At 33.2% G+C, this 23,448-nt stretch overlaps 1 protein-coding gene and 1 long non-coding RNA gene across 2 annotated transcripts in view; one reads left to right on the forward strand and one right to left on the reverse strand.

Moving 5' to 3' along the window:
- LOC105423831 (uncharacterized) overlaps positions 1–16,569 on the reverse strand; it is a 64,791-nt gene extending 48,222 nt beyond the window's left edge. The window contains exon 1 of the mRNA XM_011633746.3: positions 16,373–16,569. Coding sequence (XP_011632048.1) covers positions 16,373–16,415 — 43 coding nt within the window. The 5' untranslated portion in view covers positions 16,416–16,569. The remainder of the gene's footprint in view (positions 1–16,372) is intronic.
- Positions 16,570–16,600: 31 nt separating this feature from the next.
- LOC148938238 (uncharacterized) lies at positions 16,601–19,429 on the forward strand. The gene is made up of 3 exons (XR_016141422.1): positions 16,601–16,888; positions 17,592–18,326; positions 18,763–19,429. It is a non-coding gene; the product is annotated as an uncharacterized LOC148938238 (long non-coding RNA).
- Positions 19,430–23,448: the final 4,019 nt, after the last annotated feature.

A 23,448-nucleotide genomic window follows, 5' to 3' on the forward strand; every position in this document is an offset into this window, starting at 1 on the left:
GCTATATTATCGGACAATATATTCATAGATACGAGACACTCAAAATAACGATCATTAAATGGACGTTTTATAATTTATTATTATTATTTATTATTTTAGCCAATATGTTCGCAGAAAGATTATGACATATTTTTAATCGATCTTTTGAAAATCTGTAGATTCATGTTCCCTATATCCGAAGAAAGTTGCAGCATTTGGATGCGAGATGTTACATAACTGCCGCTTGGATAATAACAGCTGGGAGTAAAAATGCCATTTAGAAAAAGGGAAAAGTGCAATCAGCAGAAAGCGTGACTTGCATTTATCGGAGAGCACGGTATTTTAATGAACTCCAATTTTGCGCAGTAAGCGTATCGATATTACGAGTTTTTATTAAAATTGTGGCAAAATAAGAAACGCACAATTGCATGTTACGAAGCTAATTAATGCGCTCCTTCATTTTGTTTTTTAATGACTAACGCAATGCTGGATATTATCTCGTAGAGAAGGATTCCGTTAGCATAAATCGAATATTGTCATTGCATAAGAAATCGTAGTAAATTATGTTCTATCATTTTCTATTATTTTCTAGTAAATTATTTTCTAGATAATGATGTAACGCAGAATTGATGGATGGCGATCGATTTACTCGATTAATTCTCAATAATAATATAATAAAGCGTAATAACAATTTCAAATTTTGTAATAAATTTGCTCGAATTTGAATGGTCATGTATGACGTGAATGTGTATAAATTTTTATTACAAAATTTTTGGAGAATAAATTTATATAACTATAAAGTCACATAGAGATTCATAATTTTTTTTGTTATTTTAATAAATCATATTAAAAATCTAGAGTTCGAAGAAAATTAAAAATATTCGATCAAAGGATATATTCGATCCGCATTATAGACAGAGTATGCACATATATATAATATTTATAAATTAATTTCAAAAAATATAATTTATAAACTATATGTATCTTTTGTGATGTTATATAAAAAATAATAAGTGTAAAATGTAAAAACTGTCAAAAATGTCCTTATTTAAATATTTTGTAAATTTAATTAGTATAAGTGTCGAAAACTTAACAAAATAAAAATTTCGCAAAAATTTGCAAAATAATCAGGATACAATGTCACACATTTGCAAACATGCTTTTACTACCGTTTAACCCGTTCGATTTTCGTTTTTCTTACTTAAAGCGAAAAGCATGCAACTGAAAATCCGACGGGTATTGGCCGCGAAACGGATTCCAAATTGTCGTAAATGAATTCCATTCGATTTCTTGCCTTTGACAAGCGCGCACGAGCAAAGAAATGGATCCTCTTTCGTGACTCCTACAGGTGAGATGCAATCCAATTCTCTACTTGTCGAAGTAATCTAGATTGTGGGTGGAAGGGCGCGAAAATCCGACACGAAGGGAGATGACGCGTCTCTGAATGAACTCGGACTCCTTGGTATCGTCGCGTATGCGAACTATGTCAGCTATTCTAAGCAACTCGAAAGTATAGCTTTACAACTGTATAGCTGTATAGCTTTACAACGCGATCTTCGCGATCGACTGTGCTATTTTTTTTTTCCTCTCTTTTCAAGGAGTATCTGTAGTACGTAATATACCAACCAATTTCGCCTAAGGGTAAAATAAGTTTTCCACGTGAGATGCTCGTCCATAATGTTTCGTCCATGAATACTTTGAGCAATTTGAAGCTGATTTTTTTTTTCTCAGAAAAAATTCTATTGGCCGTCAAAATTTTTGACATTAAATATCTTACAAGAACAATTAAACTTCAAACGTTTGAAAAATTTAAGGAAATTTTGTTCTGACATTAATTGCAACTACAATGAAATTGCTCTGTCTTTCTCTAATTCTCTTCTCTTTGAATGAACGCATAATGCGGTAAACTCCTTCGCTGCTGTACGATATCCAGCTTCATTCGTTAAAGCAACGTAAGCCGAGCATGTCGGCTTGCTATTATGCTACATGAGTGCCTCAGCATTTCGCTATTATCGCGTGTACGTAGGATATTCGAGCTATTTCGTGATTATCATAAACCGTACGATTTCATACAACATATAAATACGTCGGATTCGGATAGTGTGTCGACTGCAATAGCCATTATTATTATTATGCATGTTCGTTGAAATTCGCAATATTTGAAGAGTTGCAAGAATATAAATATTTAACAAACGAAAATTTAAACATTTTTCAAAAAGTTCGAGTAATTTTTCTTTTATTTATAGATATATATTTTTCAATTTTTTAAAGTGTAACGAATAAAACTTTTTTAATTTTGAAAAAAAATGTAACGGATGAGACTATCGAACGTTCGAGTTGAACAATAACGCGCGTCCTAAATCCCCTCGATCACTGAAAGAAGAGGGCTTTGACCTTTAAATACATTGATAACGCGGATCGTAACATAAGAAGGTGTCGAGAGCATCGGCAACTAACTATAAGTGAAGACTTCACATAGTGGAAGGAGAACGACGGAGGAAGACGAGACGAAAGTCTCGAGAGGGCTTGCATCAGCCTCGTAACACGCGACCAGCACGCTCTCGTATTTTGTATGTGTGAACTTCGCGTGCCTTCAAAGGCAGACGCCTTGAAACAGGAGACTGACTATTCGGTTCAAGCTGTTATCGGCTGAAGTATACCGTTCACATTATTCCACACTTGAAATTACAAACTTTTGCAAAAGTAGATGCAAACACGATGCAATAAGAGATAATTAAAAAAAACAATTTTTATAAAACAAAACAATAAACAGTTGTATAATTAGTAAAATAATAAATTTCTTTTATTATACTTAGCGCATTTATTTCAAAGATTATTGGAGAACATTAAAGATTGGCGATGTTGATAAAATTTATTATCTATAGAAAAAGTATGCTCTTTCAAACTTGTTTCATTTTAACTTAACTGAAAAAGAGAAAAAGTTACATTTTCTTAGTAACATGAATCAAAGACCTTTCACCGTTTCGAAAGTCCTTTTTCTATGATTGTTATTTTCAATAAAGATAATAAAATAACAGTTCCTATGATTCATCATGTTTTTTTCATAAAAAAAGGAAATAAAATTGTTTTGTCATTTTATGGAAATAAAGGAAAGTGCACTCTGGGTAATAAATAAATAAAGATTCCAAAGAAAATACATATAGTTAGACATGCCAAATCCCCCGTCTCTAATTGTAAGATTTAAGAAGATCGAGGAGGATTCATGTTCGTCGTGACGGATCTTCTCTTTCATTATCTCCTTTTATGCTTCCTCTATCTCTTTCTCTCTCGTCTGTCTGGCTGCTGCTACCTTTCCTTTTCTCATCTGATGGACGATTCTATATCTCGTTTTACACGCGAACCTTCATTCTCTGCCACTACTTTCCCGCATCTTCCTCGTGTTCATCTCTGCCTCATCTCTGCCTTTCCTCTCCACATTTCGGAAAAACTTTTTCTTTCTTCTTTGTTAGCTGTCTGTTGATTTCGACTGGCCGTGATCCAGTCAAATCAGTCGACGACTCGAGAGATTTCCGAGCTTCAAGGAAAAAGATTCTTCGATGTTTTTCCAGAGGTTTTTAGAATTTCCAATCGAGGAAGACAATTCGGTCATCAATCGTTTTAAAAGTTCATCTGCGCCGTTTCAATATTAAACTTTACAATTACTTAGATTACATTATACGCACAGAATCTGTCATATTTTTGGTGTGTAATCAGTTCAAATCAAGTTTTATTTTGTCTACAGCTTTGTATCTTTTTTTTTTTTTTTTTAATCCAGACATGTTATATCTCTCTTCATCGTCAGTAATATCGATTATTTTATTTTCAAATTGCATATTTAAAGGCGCGGTAAAATGTCGACTGCTTTCCCTGCTATTTAAGCCCGTAATAAAAGTAATTTAACGTTGGAACGATTGAAAATCAGTACCGGACGGTTTCTCCTCGCGTTGCGCTCATAGCTTTTACCAAACGGCAGATTGTCGTCACTTCCGTAATAATCCCATTTAATGCCTGGAAAAACATCGTTCCGTTCAGGTGTCCCCATCAACGGTGCAATTAGGGGAATTCCGCTCGCAAACGAGAACAAGGACGAGATATGCGCAATGTCTCCACCCTCGTCGAGGTAGCATCTGCTGCTTGTACTTGCTGCGAAATAGTCGGCACAGCTGGAATCGAGGAGATCGCAGTTGTTCGCGTTCACACATCGGAAATCCGCTTCTCGTGGATGTAATACGACGTAATACGCGTTTTTTCCTACCTCAATTCGTTATACCGCTTAAAGATTTAAATGACGTCGTAAGAGCGGCAACAAAATTAAAGACAATCTTCAGATAAAAATGTTATTAATATAATTGCCAAGGTAACTAAACAAATTTCAATTTTCACATTATGTTTCATATTATGTTTTCAAATTACGATAAGTTTTCTCATTAGAGAATTGCTGGATAAAATTTGTTAATATTAAAACTTCGATTACTTCTTACAATTACTTCTTTCCCATGTGGTTGTTGATTACAAAGTCATCTCTGGATGGCATTGATATATATGATTATATTTATACAATTAAAAATAGACTTATATATTAGTGCGAAGTGATTTTTCTGACTGAAGTGATGCAAAAGAAATAAAGTAATAAATTTTTACTATCAGTTTTTCTCTCTTTCTCCTCGGATTTTCGAATTGACAATTGGCTTGTTGCCAAAGTACACCGAAGTACACACAGAGCGAATTCGTATCGTCTGGATGTAAAACCGCGAGGTAGACACGCGGCGAAGACTGATTTATCTCGTATCAAGAAGGAGTGGAAAAGGGAGGAGAGGACAAGAGGTCCGCCGACAGAATAAGAAAAAGTTCACGACCGTTAGCCGGTTTGCAGGTGACCGCGTGCGCTTGCGTGCGCGCATGAAAAAGAGGAGTCAGATGCAAGTCCGAGATCGGCTGATGCAAGTCCGGCGCGGGCTCTCGCGATGGGAAAGGCCAGACATGAGAGAAAGAATTCAGGGTTGGAAGTGTGTAAGTATAGTGGGTCGTGGTCGTCGTGGTCGTCGTTGTCGTCATCGTTTCGCGAGTCTGAGAGGAAGGCCGATTACAGTCACGAGGAGGAGGAGGAGGAAAGAAAAGAGTGGAGGTCGCGGGTGGAGGGGGGGATAATTGGGCTCGACGGGAGTGCACGCTGAGTGCCGGCTGATGCAACTATCAGGCCTCTGCTCGGCATTTTCTTACCACGGAAGGAAGTATGGAAGTACGGGTTGGGTGTTCGTCTCTCTTTCTCTCTTTCTCCGATTTCGAGATCTCGCAGACCATTTAACTTTCCCCACGCTTTGCTAATTAAGTCACTTATACGGCTAAATGGAGCCATTTTGTCACGGCGCTAAGTATCCTTTTACACATTGCGAGTCAAAGTCCTCGCTCGCGTGAGAGCTCGAATATAATCTCTAATAATAAATTTACTTTTCTTCTAATATTTTTAGAATAATTAAAGCGTGATAACAAACGTTGAAAAGGGATTTAAATTTCTGATGTGGGTGAATATTGCACAAAGAAATAAAATTTTTAATCCCTTTGATAATACAATACATTTTATACGTGCAGTATTAATAAAGAGTATAATAAAATATAATACTAGCTAATAGGAACAAATTCTGATCATTCAAATTTTCACCATATAAAAAGTTAATATCCGACCATTCTCCATTAACTTAATAATGTATTTTTTTACAAAACGCATTATTTCGTACCGTTTCGTTTCAAACACTCTCAGGATACTAACAGCGATTTAGCCATATCTTTTTATCATCCGAAGGGATATGGCGATGCTTTCACCATTCGCGATTGGAAACAGAAAAGTGTGCATCCCATTCTTCTTCGTTAGGATGTAGTCGCGAGCATGTTGAAGATACGATGCTGAAAGGAACAAGCTACCCTTCAGGGGCGTACACAAAGGAATTGCTCTGGATTGCTCCTATTATTTGATAATAGATCCTAATATTTCGCGAACAAAATAATAAATATACCGAACATATCATCATTATGGGATACCATTACACGATTAATAAACTGTATATTTCATTTCTTTTTAATTTAATACAGATTAGGTTCGTTTTTATAAAATTTAGTAGGCAGGATAAAACATTGCAAAATTCAAAAAATGGAACAGTATTCGTAAGTTTAAAAATTTATAAAAATTTTTTCGGGACGATTTCTTATTTCAGAATAACGTTTCTAAAAATAATGTTAATTTGATTTCGAGTATTATTTTAGAGCGATGCTATTATGGACCGATTTCTTGAAATTTCTTGAAATTTAAGATGTGATTTTATACTAAGTCTAAGATTATGATTTCATTTGACATTCATTCAAAATCAATTTTTTGCGTGCGTCCCTGGCACTTTTGTTTTCTCGAGACGGATACGGTGATACTCGTGTTCCCGAAGAACCACGCAAGAGCCGTAAATCTCGCGATGGCGGAGGGATCGAGAACGCTTTTTCCGCCAGAAAAGGTGAGAAAAAGAGAGAGGAGGAAGAAAAAAGGAGGTGAGCAAAGAGGAATAGAAGAAAAAACGGCGGGAAAGGGCGAACTCTTGCACGAATTCTCTTGCGGAAATCAAGTAATTTCTCGAGGGATATCCATGGCTCAGTCTTTCGTCATTGCCGTTAGTTAGAAGAGAACGATTATCTTGTAAATATGGTGAAGGGGAAGTCAGATGTTGCGTCGGAAAAAAATTTTAATACAGAATCGACTCTCAAGATACATCATTAATCTGTGGACAGTATTTTTATTTCTTGAAACAAGAAAGTGAGATAAAGGAAAATTTTCTTATTGAAAAATATTCTTTTCCTTTCAATTTTACGTTCTTTTCAACAATAATATTAAAATCCAAATCTTTCAATTAGTATTAATTTTTGTATACGTTACAATATATGTAAATAAACAATATATACAAATGTTATATATATATATATACATTATCAATAGAAAAATGCATTAAAATATTTTTTACGATGTCTTCGTATCATTATCGTAAAAGCCATTTATAACCGAGTTCGGCGACAGTCAAAGAGATGCTCTTTATAATTCCAGGCACGAAATCGCACCGAGAAAGTTCCTTTATTTTCCTATCGGAAAATGTAGCAGGAACGAGGTCAACTCATGCTTACCCGTTCTCTGTGAAAATCGACAAGAAGTCATCGATCAAAGTCCGCATTAAAAGCATTCGCATTCGTCACTCCTTGTCGATTATTTAAGTCTCGGATACCGTTATGTATTCATGCACACAAAACTGATGAAAGTAAAAACTAACATAGATTTATACTCAGAAAAACTTTCAGCACAATATTTCAACTCTAACAAACAAATGGCGTGTCTCGCGCGGTAGCGTTTTCTCTTCAAAGATCAGCTTTTCGCGTAGTCAACTTTATTTTAATAAACACGTATATACCAATACTCGGATACTTTATTTCTACTGTCAGTAAAACTTAATTAAGTAAAATTTAAAATTATCTATTGCAATCAATTTCCATATTTCCGTTTGATAGAAATTCAAAGGATATATAGTTTGAAAATATGGATGCACAAAAGTGTGTTCTCTCTTTGGATATACAATAAATATAATTATACAACGGTATACAATCGCTCGTTCTCCATATTATCATAGGGAACAAGGACGGAACCGCGAGCGGTTATTATTCGTGAATATTCGCGGACAATATTCGTGAGAGAATAAAATACCGCGGGAAAAGCCCGAGAATTTTCCGTAGCAAGCGCGCGAAAAATTATATATCTCGGCGGATTGCAGCAATTCTGGAATAATGGAATTACGACAGGTGTGGAGAAAAACGAAAGCGCAGAATGTAGTAATCCGGCGCTTGATCTCTCGCGGAGAATCTCGCGAGAGATACAAAAGCTTGAACGGACGACTCACAATCGATTCATAATCCTCATTTCCTCTTTCACTCGTGAGAGCGAACGAGCGGAATGACTATATCATTTACTGGAACGCCGGACAATTCGCGAAAGCTATTTCAAAGACAGAGAGACCGTATGGAAATGCGTACGAAGGACACGATAAAATTTCGAAACGCCGTGGTCAAAGGCGAGAGTTGACGTAACGCAAATTTGGAGGCAGCTCCATTTCAAATCAGAATTGGGTATCTGTATCCAATCAAAAAAACAAATGCCGAATAATAATGGAAAATTAAAGCATATTAATGCTGAAATATGAGATGCAAACAAAAGCGATAAGCTTTTACTGGAATTCATCAATTTTAAATGCAATCATTTTAAAATAATATTTGACATCATTGACATTTTTAATTATTATTTAAATTCAATTCAAATATTAAAATTGTTTATTCATTCATTTATTTAATCAAATATTATGTCGACAGCCGTAGAATTTAATTCAACAATAATTGTCTCATTTTTAATCTCTTGATAATTAAATTTTTGTCTAAATATTTGCTAAGAAGGGCTCATCCTCGAGTCTTTTAGAGATCTCGTCCCCATTGCTGATTCAGTCTCATCCCTTTTTCTCTCACTTTTCCTTTTCTATTCGCCCCTTCCTTCATTTTCTAACCCATACCTCACTTGAAGAAATGCCGATCCAATTTCTTTTCTGCAATTCGAAGACCGTGCACTTCCAAACGTGCTAACGTTAGATTAAATTCGCCGACGCGGCGCGACCGCCAACGACGATGTTCCTCGTCCTTGTACAATGTCGCTATTCTAATGCATTTCCAGTCGACGAGCTTGTCAAATGTACTAATTTTCCCTCTTCGTTGATGCATCGCGTCGACAAGGCTGATAGATAGATGAGCCGTACGTGTTGAATAATCGGCAATCTCGCGCATTAATGAAAATTACCGAGAGCCCTCGCACGATTATAATTGTTAGTGTCAGAATCTAGCTAGAGACTCCAACTAACGAATTAATATCATAAAATGTTGCCTCCGTGGGTCATTATTTAAATTAAATTAACGTTATATGCGTACTTTCAATCCGTGAATATTTTTCAAATACGAGGAGAACCGAGATAAAATAAGTCATTAATACCAATTTGATTATTAATACTGATATGTATTATTAATTTCTCACGAATAGCTATAATATTTCAAAAATCTTTCATTATAAAATATCTCTCAAAATTTCATTTCTTTTTAGAAAAATATATATTTGCGATATTTTAAACATTTTTTTTGACTAAAGCAGTGTTACGTCCCATGAACTCCACGATTCTTCTCTTTCGTAAAGAACTAACGGCTGTTTATCAATAAACAGATAATACTTCGAGCGATAAAAAAAATTTTTCCTTTATTACGGATGGTTTGATTACAGAATATATCTTAAAAGAAAGTCACGTTTCCGATCTCTTATCGGTAGTTTAATAATAAAGGAAAAATTGTTTTCATTATCTATTTACTGATACAGCCGTTAGTTCTCTACGAAGTCCGTCGGACGCAGCTTTTATACACGTTAGGATTATCTCGTATCGTACTTTGTACGAGATACGAGATAAAACGCTAAGTGAAGATTTAACCGACTATCCGATAACTAGCAGAATTTCGCAATCGGATTGAACTAAATATTGATAAAATATATTGCGTAATGATTATAATCGTCTGTGTTAATTCGTCTGTGTTAGCTCACGACTTGCCACCATTTGAAATGTATATCGCGGAATAACTTTCGTAATCCAGCGCGATAAGAATGTAAATATATGCGACGCAAGTCTGTCGAAACTCCACGATCGGTTTTGTAATACGAAACTGCATGTATTGAACTTGACATCGCGCGATTCGAGCAATTATGCCGATGAATTTCGAGATCTTCGAGAGTTTGCTCCCGATCGAACAAAGATCAATGGCGAAAATCTTTATTGCGCATGCATTATCGTGACGGAATATACATATAAATTATGTAATAAATTATATAAATTATATAAATTATGTATAAATTATATAATGTCGTAATAGCGAATCGTGCTATCATTCATATCGAATTAATTGCGGAATTTGCATATAAATGTATATTCAAAACAATCACGACAAATGAGTTCTTTGTATAAAACTAAGTTTGAATAAAATTTCACTTAATTTAAATAATTGAAATAATTTAAATATACGTATATAAATTTTCAAATGAAAATTAATATTAAATATTATGAAAATTGTCGCGATTATTTGCAAACAAATTGTCGTAATTATTGTATTTGTAATCGAAAAATTAATTTTTTATGGAAGTTTAATTCAAAAGATTTCAGATATAATTTACATTATATGTAGTTTTAAATATTTTTAATTTTCAATTTAATGATATATATATATATATATAAATATATATATATATATAAATATATATATATATATAAATATATTTATATATAATATATATATAAATATTATGGTAAAAATTTATAAAAAGATTTTTACCATAATATTTCAAAATTTAAAATTTTGTTGATATGTAAAACAAATTATTGATGTGTCAGTAAAATGTGAAATTTTCTATATACATAACTTATACGATATAATACGTAAATGAAGGGTTAATCACTCACTATCACAATTATTGGTTACGCCATTCTAATTACGTTCTAATTACAAGACCGCAACGCATATTCGCATGCGTTATCTAATATGCAACGATGCATATCGCTGACTAGATTTAAAAGTCGCTCAAAGTGCAATAATATTTTGCAATTTGCACAGAAGCTGTTATAATCGACGCGTACATACTGCGATAGGCATGCAAAAGGCGGAAATAAATTACACAATTTCGCGACGACAATATAAAGTATACCATTATTTATCATTAGGACGGAATAAAATCATCTCGTCGTTTAAAACGCGAGGCGTTGTGAACGAATAAAGCCGCTTCTGCCGTCATCTAGAGCACAAGAAGAGCGATATTAATCTCTCTCGGCTCGATGAAGAAAAGCCTGTCGCGAACGCATTGCACTCTTACCTCCACTAGCAAGTTGTGAAAAATCGATTAATCCGCACGTTCGAAAAATTAACACAATCTAGAAAGAAAATTAATCAGTTGACGGAGATAAATCTGTTTTAAGCGCTGCTATTCATCTAGAAATTTTTTAATTCATACATTAGTCTCTTTACATGTTTTACAAATTAAATTTTATTCCCAAATCCGCAATTTACAATTTATTTTACAATTTATTGTACTATCTTAAATCATTATCTATTTATACTATTTTAAATCATTAAAAAGCTAGTTAAATGAAAGAGCCTTAAAAACATCAAGATATTATTTTACAAAGAAAAGAAACAAGATTTACAAGTTGATATAATCGTTAAGTTAAAATTATTATAACTTGCATTAAACTTTATTAAAAAACTAATTATTAAATAACTATAAATTGAATTCTTCAAAAATTAGTAAAGTCACTGAAGAAAATATTAATCTATATTAAAAGAAAAAGAAGATATTCATAAAAAAATTAACTCTGATGAGATTATTCAAACAATAGAATGCATAATAGATTGTACTTTCATACATCTTAGAAAAAATAAATAGATTAAGGTTAACGATACCGAGATGTGCATGAAACCTCAATCTCGCCATTAAATCCTTCTTCACAAGAAACCGAAGAAAGCTCTCGGTTGCTGCTCGAGAAATCGAGCAAAATGTACGATAAGGGATTTGAAATTTTCAGCCACGACGGCTGCACCCCTAAACATTTACAACCCCTAAGCTGTCTGCGCTGAACTTTTCCACGAACGTGACTCCGGATTTCAACCGCAAGACGGAAAAATTTAAGGCCGCAGGCTTTAAAAAGATTTCAGTGAAAAAGGAATATAAATTGTAAACTAATCGATAATCTCAGATAGTCGTTTAAATAATTCTTTTGGAAATAAACGTAATTTTGAAATTAGTTCATATTTTTAAAATTGGTTCACACATTCCATAACTCAAAATATCAAAAAAATAGAGTTTGACCTATAATAATTTGGAATTTCTACAATAGATATATCTTCTTGTCTAATTTGAAATTTAACCTGAAATCTAATCTAAAGTTGTTTAATATTGCACCATTTTTTTAAACTTGAAACATGATATTAATTTATATTTCTAATTCATTTCGTGTATCATAATATCAAATTTAACGAAACTTTCATTAATTGACACATTTTTCGATTATACATCTTTCATGTACATATTTGTTTATTTACTATGTTTTTATTTAATCATTAAATTTAATTAACGCTGCTCACATATTATTATTTATCTCTATATTTGATCCTTTATATACATACATACATACATACATACATATACATTATATTTAACCGTGTTATATAACTGTGTTATAAAAATAGCGTATAATCAATTTTTAAGAGTATTAACTGCTCTCCTCTCTCTTCACTCGTAACGCTCTCGAGTGCTTTATAACATCGACTCTCATGCAGCGGCACAAAGGCGCGCGTTACATTGATTAATCTACTTCTCGCGAGTGCTGTTACTTTGCTACTGCTTCAAGGTTCACCATAAAGGTCAACGGCGACGTTTCGAAATGGAAAATGAATTTCCGTCGAGACACATAACAGGCACATAACACAGACGATCCTGTAACGGCATGGCTCACCAAAAGGGACGGAAATTCAGTCACCGAAATGATGGACGTGCACGCTCGTATTTGAATAAACGACGATGCCAGCGATGTAAACTCGCTCGAGTACATATGCGCGAAATGCTGTAAATTTGTCGACCGGTGCATGCACCGAGCATGCACATGGTCGACATTGCGTTCTCGGAAAAATGAAAGTGTATCGTATAGCTAAAATAAAAATTGTATAATTGGAAAAATTGAAAGAAAAAGGGAAAAAATTTTCAAAATATGATTGAGAGATAAAGTGGATTTTTTTTAGACGAAAAGAATATTAAATTGGTAAATTTTTGGCAAAGGATTTATGCATTTTCATTTTTGTTTTACGTTTCTAAAAAGTCACTCTATATCAAAGTTATACTATTATATATATATATATATATATATATATATATATATATATATATATATATACTATATATATTTAACATATGGTACATTCATATATTAATAATAACAACTGAGCATAAATAAGTAATTATGATATTTAATACCAATAATATTAATAATTTAATAATTTACAATTTTTACAATAAATAATTGTAAATCGTCAAAGAAAACACACAATTTTACAAGAAAATGGATAAATATGATAAATGGATAATTATTTTCCTCTTATATGTTATCGTCTGAGAAAATATTATATATCTATAGTTCGAGTTTTCTAGGAGAGATTCTATATTTCTAACATTTCTGAACTTTCTGAGAAATATATATTTCATTGAAATCAAGGATATTTAAAATAAAAATATTGTAATGCAATGCTGATGCAATGCTTATGGATACTGCGAATTCGTACACGATTCTCGCTACCGCGAATTCAAGCGATCAAGATTGCGATCGTCGAATTACGGCATTTACTCGATCGATTTTCTGACGGGATTCTCACGATTGGCAAAAAGTGAAAACTGCACGTGATTTTATTATGTAAAACCACCGTGGAGAGACGAAAATTACAGGGTGCAAGGAAATTGCGACGTAAAAAACTGCAAGGAAATATCGTGGCGCCAAATAATCATCGTGAAGCATAAGATAAAACGATTATTAAAGAAAAGTTATTTAAAAAAATACCTCAAACGTCTAATGATTATGAGTGAAAGGAAATCGCGTGCACACTCGCGTTAAAGATATATAATTAAGATGCTACGGTCTATATTGACGCTAATACAGATAAAAAAAATATTGTTGAGATGCTCGATGCATCCAGACGATCTCGTTGATCTCATACGCGTCGCTCGATTAACTCTTTATAGCACGAGTTATTGAACTTCTCGATATAAAAGGCGTCTTTAATTTAAAAGAAAGATGTATTGTGACTATAAATTTCCTTTTCTCTAATATCTTCTAATTAAATTTGCTTATCTCTGAATAGAATAAGCTCTTTCTCGCAAATTAGAGTTCTTAGTCTACGTACTATCGCAATTTCTTTTATCGGAATTCTCTCCAAGTTAATTATAAAAATACGGATCTGCATTTCGAAACCTCACTGAAATGATGAAAAAAAAAAAAAAAAAAAAAAAAATATCAGTTTATTTTGACTACAAAACAACGAATATCAGCTTTTCTCTCAACAATACGTAGTTTCCAATATTTTGATTTCGCCATCATAATTGCGCAATTCACGTTCGTGTTATTATTTTCCGAGCGTCGTGTCGTGCTACAGCTATTTTGATGAATTCAAACGCCTCGCGATAAATATTGACCGATATTTATTCCGAATACAACAACGTGATAGGGATCGATATATCGAGAGAATCGTTTGACAATTGTAAACATGGCTCTATAACATTGTCGCTATAAAATAGAACGCACAATATATACGTCGCGCTGGTATCTTCACAAACGAGCGTATACGCGACTTCCATATTTCATCGCATTCGATATACGCATCGCTTGTTTCACAGTAAGGCAAGGCAACGCAATCTCGCGATGAAATCGGAACAAGAAAAATACAAGTGCAACTTTCGTATTTTATTACACCAAAATTACGCGGTTGTAATGCGTTAAAGCAATAAATTACACGAGAGATAAATGTTTTACTTATATGCCAGAATTGTACTTGAAAAATCTTTCCTTCGACCTTTCTGAAAATATTTTTTATACACCGACGTATTGAAATATTGAAAACTTGAGTAAAAAGTGGTAATTTCATTATTTCAAATATTAACACATTTAACACAACTCTCTCGACAAAGCGGCATTCGGAATAATATTAAAATTTCTTTACAAAATTTCTTTATAATCCAAATTGTAATGTTAATTGTATGTTAATTATATGTTACATCTTAATTAATCAAATGTAAAAGCCATCTTATATCACGAATTAATCGATTAAATAATTGAAATTTCCCCTGATCGCTGATTAGTTCAGCTCTAATTGTTCACAGTACGCATTAATCATGATTACTATTTGCTTAATAAGCATAATCATTCGGCCACTCAATTGTTCACTGTAATCGGTAGTTTGGTTACATTTCGCCCAACTCGGCCGCATTAAATTAGAGCGGGTCTTCCGTAATGCCGTTACATCGATTACGACGATCCGCGTGCGACAATCAGCGGGGGAAATCGCGCCGTTTGGAACTGTTTCATTTGAGCTGAACAGTAGCTGAACGCGTTGTTGCGCAAATTATACCGCGAATGCTGATTTGCTGTCTCCCGAGAGAACGGCATGTCCCGATCAGTTCGAAACTGCATTAAGACGAAGGCGAGGGTCCTCGAATCGAGACGCGCGCATCCTTAAAGGAAGCGCGCCGTCAACTTGCGAGCTCCGAGAATCTCTCCCTCTCTCCTCTCGTCCCGGGACGGGAATTCGATTACGAACGACTTTAGTCGAAGAGATGTGCTACGTAGCGAGACAGGAGCCGGAGAGGAAATAGCGTCGCGCGTTATAACGACCGAAAAAACAAAAACGAACTTCGGACTATTATTTGTTATTGATCAGACAAAAATAAACTCATGCGGAAAGAACAGTTTTTTCCTGGCAAATCTGAAGTTTGATCAAATATAGAAATTTGAAAATAATCTTGGACCTTCAAAATTATTATGTACGATCTTCAAATTGATTACTAAAAAAGATTAAAAATTTTTGCAATATTATTGAGTGAGATTCTCATCATATGAGATTCTGAGATAACGAATCTCGAATTGCTATTTAAACTTAATATATAAAATTGTACAAAATAATAAGAATTTGCATGTAGAAAATTAGAATAATTTGATAATTCTATATACATAGGCTAAGAAAACGTCCAAACAATAGAAAAAAATATAAATTATATGAGTAGGATCTTGTGTCTAGTAATTTCTTCTATATTTCTTCTCTATTGTATATTCGAAATAAATGCTTATCAAAGCCAAAGTTTGCTAAAGTTTTTCTTTTAATAAACCGATAATACTGATTATCTCCTTCCTTTCTTCCCACGAAAAATTCTTATTATAAAAAATATTATCTCAAGATTTGAATTTGGAATCTCCCGACTATTCGTAGCGAATGTCTGTACTTTGCCTACTGAGCATAATAACTTAAATCTTATGTAAAACATTGCAAGAATGAATGTCGAATTCTAATTTTATATTAGTCAAACAAAGAAAATCAGAGAAAATTAAAATAAAAACATAATCAATTAAGGCAATGAATTTCTAAATAAATGTGTATAAATAAATGTGTAATAATTTATATTGACGTAGAAAATAATCAAGATAGGAAATCTTCTTTACTTTTATTTGCTCATTTCATCCCTACATTAATCGAAACGAGATATAGAACTTACTTTTATGGCGGGAAAATCTGCGGAGTTTCTTGAAGAACGGCATGCTTGCTCACTTTTTCTAACGTCCAGATCCTGTACTCCAGCGATCACGAATCACGTTCACCGACGAAATCGCGATCGCGAAATGAATGAAGGAGGACAGTCCTCTCTCGCGAGCGTGCCGACCCAAAGTGCCCCGTATTTCTCGGCGCACGATTCACGCGTGTACGCCCCACACTCTCGCAGAGTTTACTATTTCTCCCCCACGGCGGACAGGCACGCGTTACGTCGCTTTCCCACTTATTCCTCTCCCCCCCCTCCCCTTTCTCTTCTTCACCGTGATACGATCACGGCCAGCGTGGTCGCTGCATGCGTGCTCTCGACCGAGAATGCTGATATTGTCACTCGCGTATCTCCTGTAGTGATATTTATTCATTGAGGAGAATGAAATGATTTCGAGAAATAAGTTTCCATAAAATAACAAATAACAAATTCATTATTTGGCATCGTTCGGCAGACAGGATCTTAGATATTTAGGTATCTCGGCTTACTACACTGATTATTTCATTATTTGATTTTTCGATTAATATTTAAGTTACATTGCACTTATAGTGTCATCACAATATAATATTGTCGGATGTACGATATTCAAAGTTAATTATTCAAGTAATTGTGATTCAACCGAGTGTTAATTACTTTTTACAATAGCTTCGCGACATATAATAGTATATCTCTTGCTGCGCGCTTCAATTAAATTCTAGAATTATTGCATACTAAAACAAATTCATTAAAAAGTCAATAAGTTTCTTGTTAATAAACAAAAATATCAATATTTGGAAGAGTTAATGTAAACGTTGCAAATTCTCAAATGACGTTTATTATCATTAAGTTAAACGAGGAAAATTATTCAAAATTATTCAAGCGGGTGTTAGTACATATCCCAGTTTTACGCAATCAAACTTAAATTAAAAGAATATTAATTCCGGAATTAAATCAAAATTAAAAATTCTGAAATTCTGTAACATTTGTCATGTAAACGAAAATTTTATAAATTATAAAATAATTGAATATCAAACATAATTTTTAACAAACATATTTATATGCAAAATAAATTTATTTTGTCATTTTTATTTTTTTTTTTTTTTTATGAAATTATTCGAACGTTGTCTGACTCAAATCACAGGCTTGTATTAACAATTTCCACTAGAGATTCTATTGCTTTTCAATATCTCTTTTTCAGGACAACTCCTTGACTTAGTATATGTGTATACTGGCTATCGGAAATGTCTTATCGCCAATACGATCTATTGAGCTCTCAGAACTTGAGAATTGTTCTCAGCCATCGCTCTGATACCTCTGCTGGAAGGATTCGGCAAGAACTGCACAATCGTCTTTACGACCGTAAATAGAAAGGCAAGGAGGAAAATAGTAGAAATTGGACGGCCCAGACGGTGGTCGCGACTTTAACCCCGATCTCTCTTATCTATCCTCGGTGAAGAAGTTACCCTGGGCCAGGATAACTTAGACCACTACCCTTCAGGTTTTCGCAGATCCGTTTACTTTACGACGGACTTTCGACGAAGACGATCGGAAAATACGAAGTCGACAGAGAGCATGATGCAAAAGAAAAAGAGAAAGAGGAAAAGAGTGAAAGAGAGAGAGAGAGAGAGAGAGAGAGAGGAGGGCAAGAGGGAGAGAGATGGATATAAAAGTAATTGTCGGCTGGAGCCATGGATAATTGGCGGGAAAACTCAATTAGTTTGCCGAGCGAGACTTTGTTAATTGTCGGAAAGTTCAAACTCGAAAGGTCGCATCGAAACGGAACAGAAAAGAGGCGATCCCTGGCTGAGCGCACAGCTTCAAGCACAGCTTAACTGTAAAAGCGCAGCTTTTCCCGAGTTCGAACTTCCGAGGTCATAAACACGCAATGACGAGGTTCTAACCAATTTCAAAGGATTTAGATATTATTCGCGATGTAATTTCTCCTATTCTAAACAGAGAAAATCTTTTTTTTATGAAATCGCAAAATAGTATCTATTAAATATTGCAACAACAACGAATAAATATAAAAATTAAAAATTTAATAAATATTCATGCAAAAGTTGAATCTATAAAAAATTTAAAAATACATATGTATTCGGTATAAAATTCTAAAGTTTTTATGCTATTTTCTGCATTTTTTAAAATTCTAAAATTGTTGCAAAAATGCGATTCTATAAAAGGGCAATATTATTATTTAAATTTTTTTAGAAATGCATGCATATTTATAAATGTTTTGTTAAATTAGTTACGTTAAAAATTGCATGAAAAATATAATTTAAAAATTATATTTAACATGTAACATCATGATACAGCCCCCCGTATATGAATTTATCTTATGCAAGCAGGCTTTCTTGTTACATTGTACGTAGATGATGTACCAGCATGGATTGGACGTACGAAACTTGACAAAATGCTTGTAAATAAGCATAAAGTGCCATTTGGAAGTATAATTAACTTAGTAAAGGGAAGACACACGCGATGCACAGATGTCACACCTCTCGGCGAAGCAGATCTACGTAGTTGGAAACAGGCGCTCGAGTTCGAGTTTGTCGGGTTTACCACGCGGGACTTTCTACGTAATGCGCTTTTGATTAAAGTTTCACTCTAGATTAATATTGAATAATATTAAGGCAATTTTGTATTCTCAATGGTCAGAAAATACCTTCTTCACTTATATTTAGCTTTAAACTTTTTTCTTTTCATTAAAGCAATGACTTTCGAAAATGTATGCAAATATATGCATATATATAAATAGACAGATACTAAATATTATAACAAAAAAAGATGTAATTTTTTATTTATGACAATTATATTGTTATAACGCCGCGCGATTATAATTACAATAATTATTGTATTTTTTTAAGTTGATGACAATCTTCCACGTTAAATATTTATATTAGGCAATGATAATTAAAATTTGTAATTAAAAAAGATAAATTTACATGAGATAAACATAATATTAAAACATTTTTCATGCATTAAAATATTTTATATATAAATACTTTACATATAAATGCAGTTATATTTTAGCTATAATAATTTTGTGTATTAATTATAATAATATTATCATGACTTTTTAAAAATCCGTATTAAGAGACGTTTAATCTGCATTTTGATAAAACTTAAGTATTTTGATTTATGTCATCTCCACTTTAAAAATGCGATGTTATACAAAACTCAACGACAAAAATAAAGTGCACTCTCTTCAAATGTCTGTAATGGGAGCAAGATTTCTCCTCATAATCGGATCGTTGAAACGTCCCGTTCTGCCGACGCTTTTAAAATAAGCAACTCCTGCGCAGCGACTTTTCGACAAATCGCTTGTAGAAAATGAGTCCGAGACTACTTTCTTGAGAAAATCCAGTTCTGGAGCAAAGTTAAAATCCCCCCTTCTTCCTACTTCCTTCTATTCGTAACTTCTGGTACGCGTTCGAGCTACGATTCTCGATTAAAATTCGCGAGCAGAAGCACAAGGAAGAACTAACATCCAGGCCCGGAAGCGAAGCTTAAGTCGGCTATGAGCGCGCGTTAAGCCGGCGATTATTCCACCGGGCCGAGGGGAAGGATTATGTGCGCGGTTCTCGTGGATTTCATTAAAACCCTCGTCAAGGGAAATTTGAATATTGCTCGGTTGAAACGTGAGTCTTGCGTCACGCTCACTCATTTAGCGAGATGGAACGGCATAACGATCAAGGCTACGTTCCGATATTCACTGCCAGTACTGAAAATAGTTTGTATCACACATATTATAAGTTTTTTAAAACTGGCAATGAATGTCGGAACACAGCCCAAGTCTCATATTGCTATATTTTACTTTTCTTATGCGTTCTTCATTTTTTCTTATTGATATAAAAATTAAAAACGAGGATATTTTTGTACAAATATTAATCAAAAGTTAGATATAATAATTAATAAATTTTATTACTTGCAGTCTCAAAAATTTTGGTCTTCAAGATAATTTTATTTTCAGTATAAAATTAATAAAGTTTACTATTTAAAATATAAAATATAGTTCTAAATATAGTTCTATAATTTTTTTTCACTTTTAACCTTAAACTTCCTATTTTCTATTTGTTAATTCATAAAATTTTCTTTATAATTAGCAACAAATCATTTTTATATATATAGCGAATTTAATATTTTATATTAAAAACTTAATAATAAATTTCGGAGACATATTGTTAATTTTAACATAATGATTAATCCTTACATATAAAACAAACGTACAAGAGAAACTCACTTATAAAACCGATAACAAGGTTCAATCTGTGGGTATGCGATATTTCGATATTCGCGAAGCGAACTAGGTTCTCTCAGCGACTCGACGACACTATATGCAATTAGCTAATTGCCACGATTTATTTAGCAATCGGCTTTCCGTAAAATCATCCGGAATTAAAATCGCCAATAACGAATACGAATGGAGAGACTGAGCGTACAAAATGATACTGCATTTCAGGATTGTAAGAAAGAATATTCGATTTTGCAATCAACATGTAAAATCGATTCAAATAATCATAACATCCGAAACTGACTTCGAAATCGGTACTTAATTAAAATAATCATTACATCAAAATAACTTGTTTCTTAACCAGTTTTAATAATAATGATGTAAAAAGAAGAATACCAACTCTATGTCTTTACTCTACTATTGCAAGAATGTTTTAATATAAAGATTATTGACGTTAATTTTATGTTGAAATCAATTTTATTCCAATATTAAATAAACATTTATTATATATATTTGAGAAACAAAGGCATTAATGTAATAATAATAATAAAATATCTCTTTCTTCTTTCTTAAAACTTTATGATAAAAATGATCGTATGTAAAAAATATAAAAAAATATAAATAAAAATTAAATATCATTGTCATAGAACTTCATACTTAAACGACCACATTTGATATAAAATTTGTGTTGAAAATACGCGTCTGTTTTATAAAGGAGGTACACCTGGTGCTCGTGTATTCTTGAAATGTCGTACACGCCAATACATAGCGCGAGAACAGGGTCGAAAGTCGTCTATCGTATTTTCAACACGAGGAAAGTTCAAACTACGAGGCAAAACGAGCTTTCGCAAAAAAAGTCTCGCCTCGAAACGCCCGGCACGTTTCCCCGACGAAAGAAAAGAGGAGAAAAAAGGTAAAACAGGTCGGACTTTTATGAATCCGGGAGTGCTTTAACTCGCTCGCGTTCGGCTTCGTCGATTCGCTCGTTATGCCACTGCTCTCGTGTTAATTTTCTTTCTCTATGAGCCGAGCAGGAATTGCAATTAATCGGGAGCGTATGGCTTTCCGACGACCTTACTATCACTACCGCCCGTTTCCTTTAAATCATGTATCTTGTGCGTTTATTTTGTTGCATTTATGACTGCGTTTCGCTTACCGCTCACAACACTCTCAGAATTATTTAACAAAAAATAATTGCGAGCGTTAAGCAGCATACAGTCTATTTTGAAATACTTATGTGCATATTATCTATTTTATTGTTTTTAAAATAAAAAAAAATCGAGAAACATGATAGTGGTGTGTTACCAAATTCATGCGCGATCATGAAATCATAGCGATTGTGAAGACTATTTATCATTAATTATGATCACATGCGGACTAATTATCGATAAATGTCTTTCGCGCAATATTCTGCGCCCATTTCTGTTTATAAGAACCATAAAAGCATCAATTCCCTTGGATGAGCCTATGTACAAGTGATCTTCAACTTGAACTAGGATATTAATGGAATGGACTTTAAAATAAAATCTCTAAAGTAAAAGTTGGATTACTTGCACGACATTTTGGAAGCAAATTACGGATCAGCTATAGTTTATTCACTTATATTAGTTAGTAACTTGTCGATGGGAATTGACGACGGTAAGACGCATTTACATTTATAAAAGAGCTATTGGATGCAAGTACTTGTGGCTGTGTTGTGTTAATAAATATAATATAAGAATATGATTCGGACATTAAAATTCGATGATAAAACAATAAAAAGATTATAAATTAATCGGATAAGGACTTAATGTCAAATAATTTTTCCTTCGTTTCCTTGAACACACACACACACACACACACACACACACACACACACACACACACACACACACACAAATTCAAGGCAATATGATTTGTATTTCTCTTCATATTCATCATTTCTCAATCTTTGTTCCTAAAAATATTTAAACATGTAATAGAATCTGTATAATTTTGGATTCCTCTATATCCTAATATTTTCAAATTTTTTTCTTAAAATTTTTATCACAATATATCTATTCTATATTGTTGCCAGTATTACAAGTATTAATTTTTTTTATTCTTGAATATCGATAAAGTAACATAAACTTTTGCAGTAAAGATTTAGTAAAGACATCAAAATTTTCTTCGTCATTTTATTCATACAGTATATTCAATACCGAAACTTTTACTTCGCTTCGCGCAGCGGCGCCAACTTTAATATCCGAGTATGAGGAGCTATCAGGCGAAAATTCGATACCAGCTTGCGACACTAATATTTCCTGTCGTCGATCGGAAGCCACAGAGTACACTTGAAAGCGTCCCGACTGAGTCTACTGTTCGCGTAAACTTCTCAGTTCGGAAGTTATTCGCATCGCGAACTTTATCCAGCGTTTACCACATCGTCATAGGTTCCTCCTTTTATTCTTGAAAACTAAATTATGTCAAAAGAATTCGATTAGTCACTATCGATTAGTCATTAGCTTGAAACACAAGTTCGCGTTTCACAGACACTGAACTTTTAAAAAATATTAGAGAATTATACATAAAAAGATTTACAGCTATTATTTATGTTTTCGATATATATAAAAATATAATATTTTACAAATTAATTAGTATTTTTTTCGTCTAATAATAATTGAAAATTGGAAAACTTTATTATGTAATTATTTTCAAAATTCGAATTCGCGTCATTCGATTTTTTAATAATATATAATATATAATAATTATAATAATATATAATATATAATATATAATATATAATATATAATTTAGATAGGATAAATATTGGTATTGTCAAGTCTATTGTCGACAATCTGTTCTT

This window comes from Pogonomyrmex barbatus, unplaced genomic scaffold (genome assembly GCF_055798465.1).
Source record: "Pogonomyrmex barbatus isolate J1 unplaced genomic scaffold, ASM5579846v1 scaffold1, whole genome shotgun sequence".
Classification (NCBI taxonomy): domain Eukaryota; kingdom Metazoa; phylum Arthropoda; class Insecta; order Hymenoptera; family Formicidae; genus Pogonomyrmex; species Pogonomyrmex barbatus.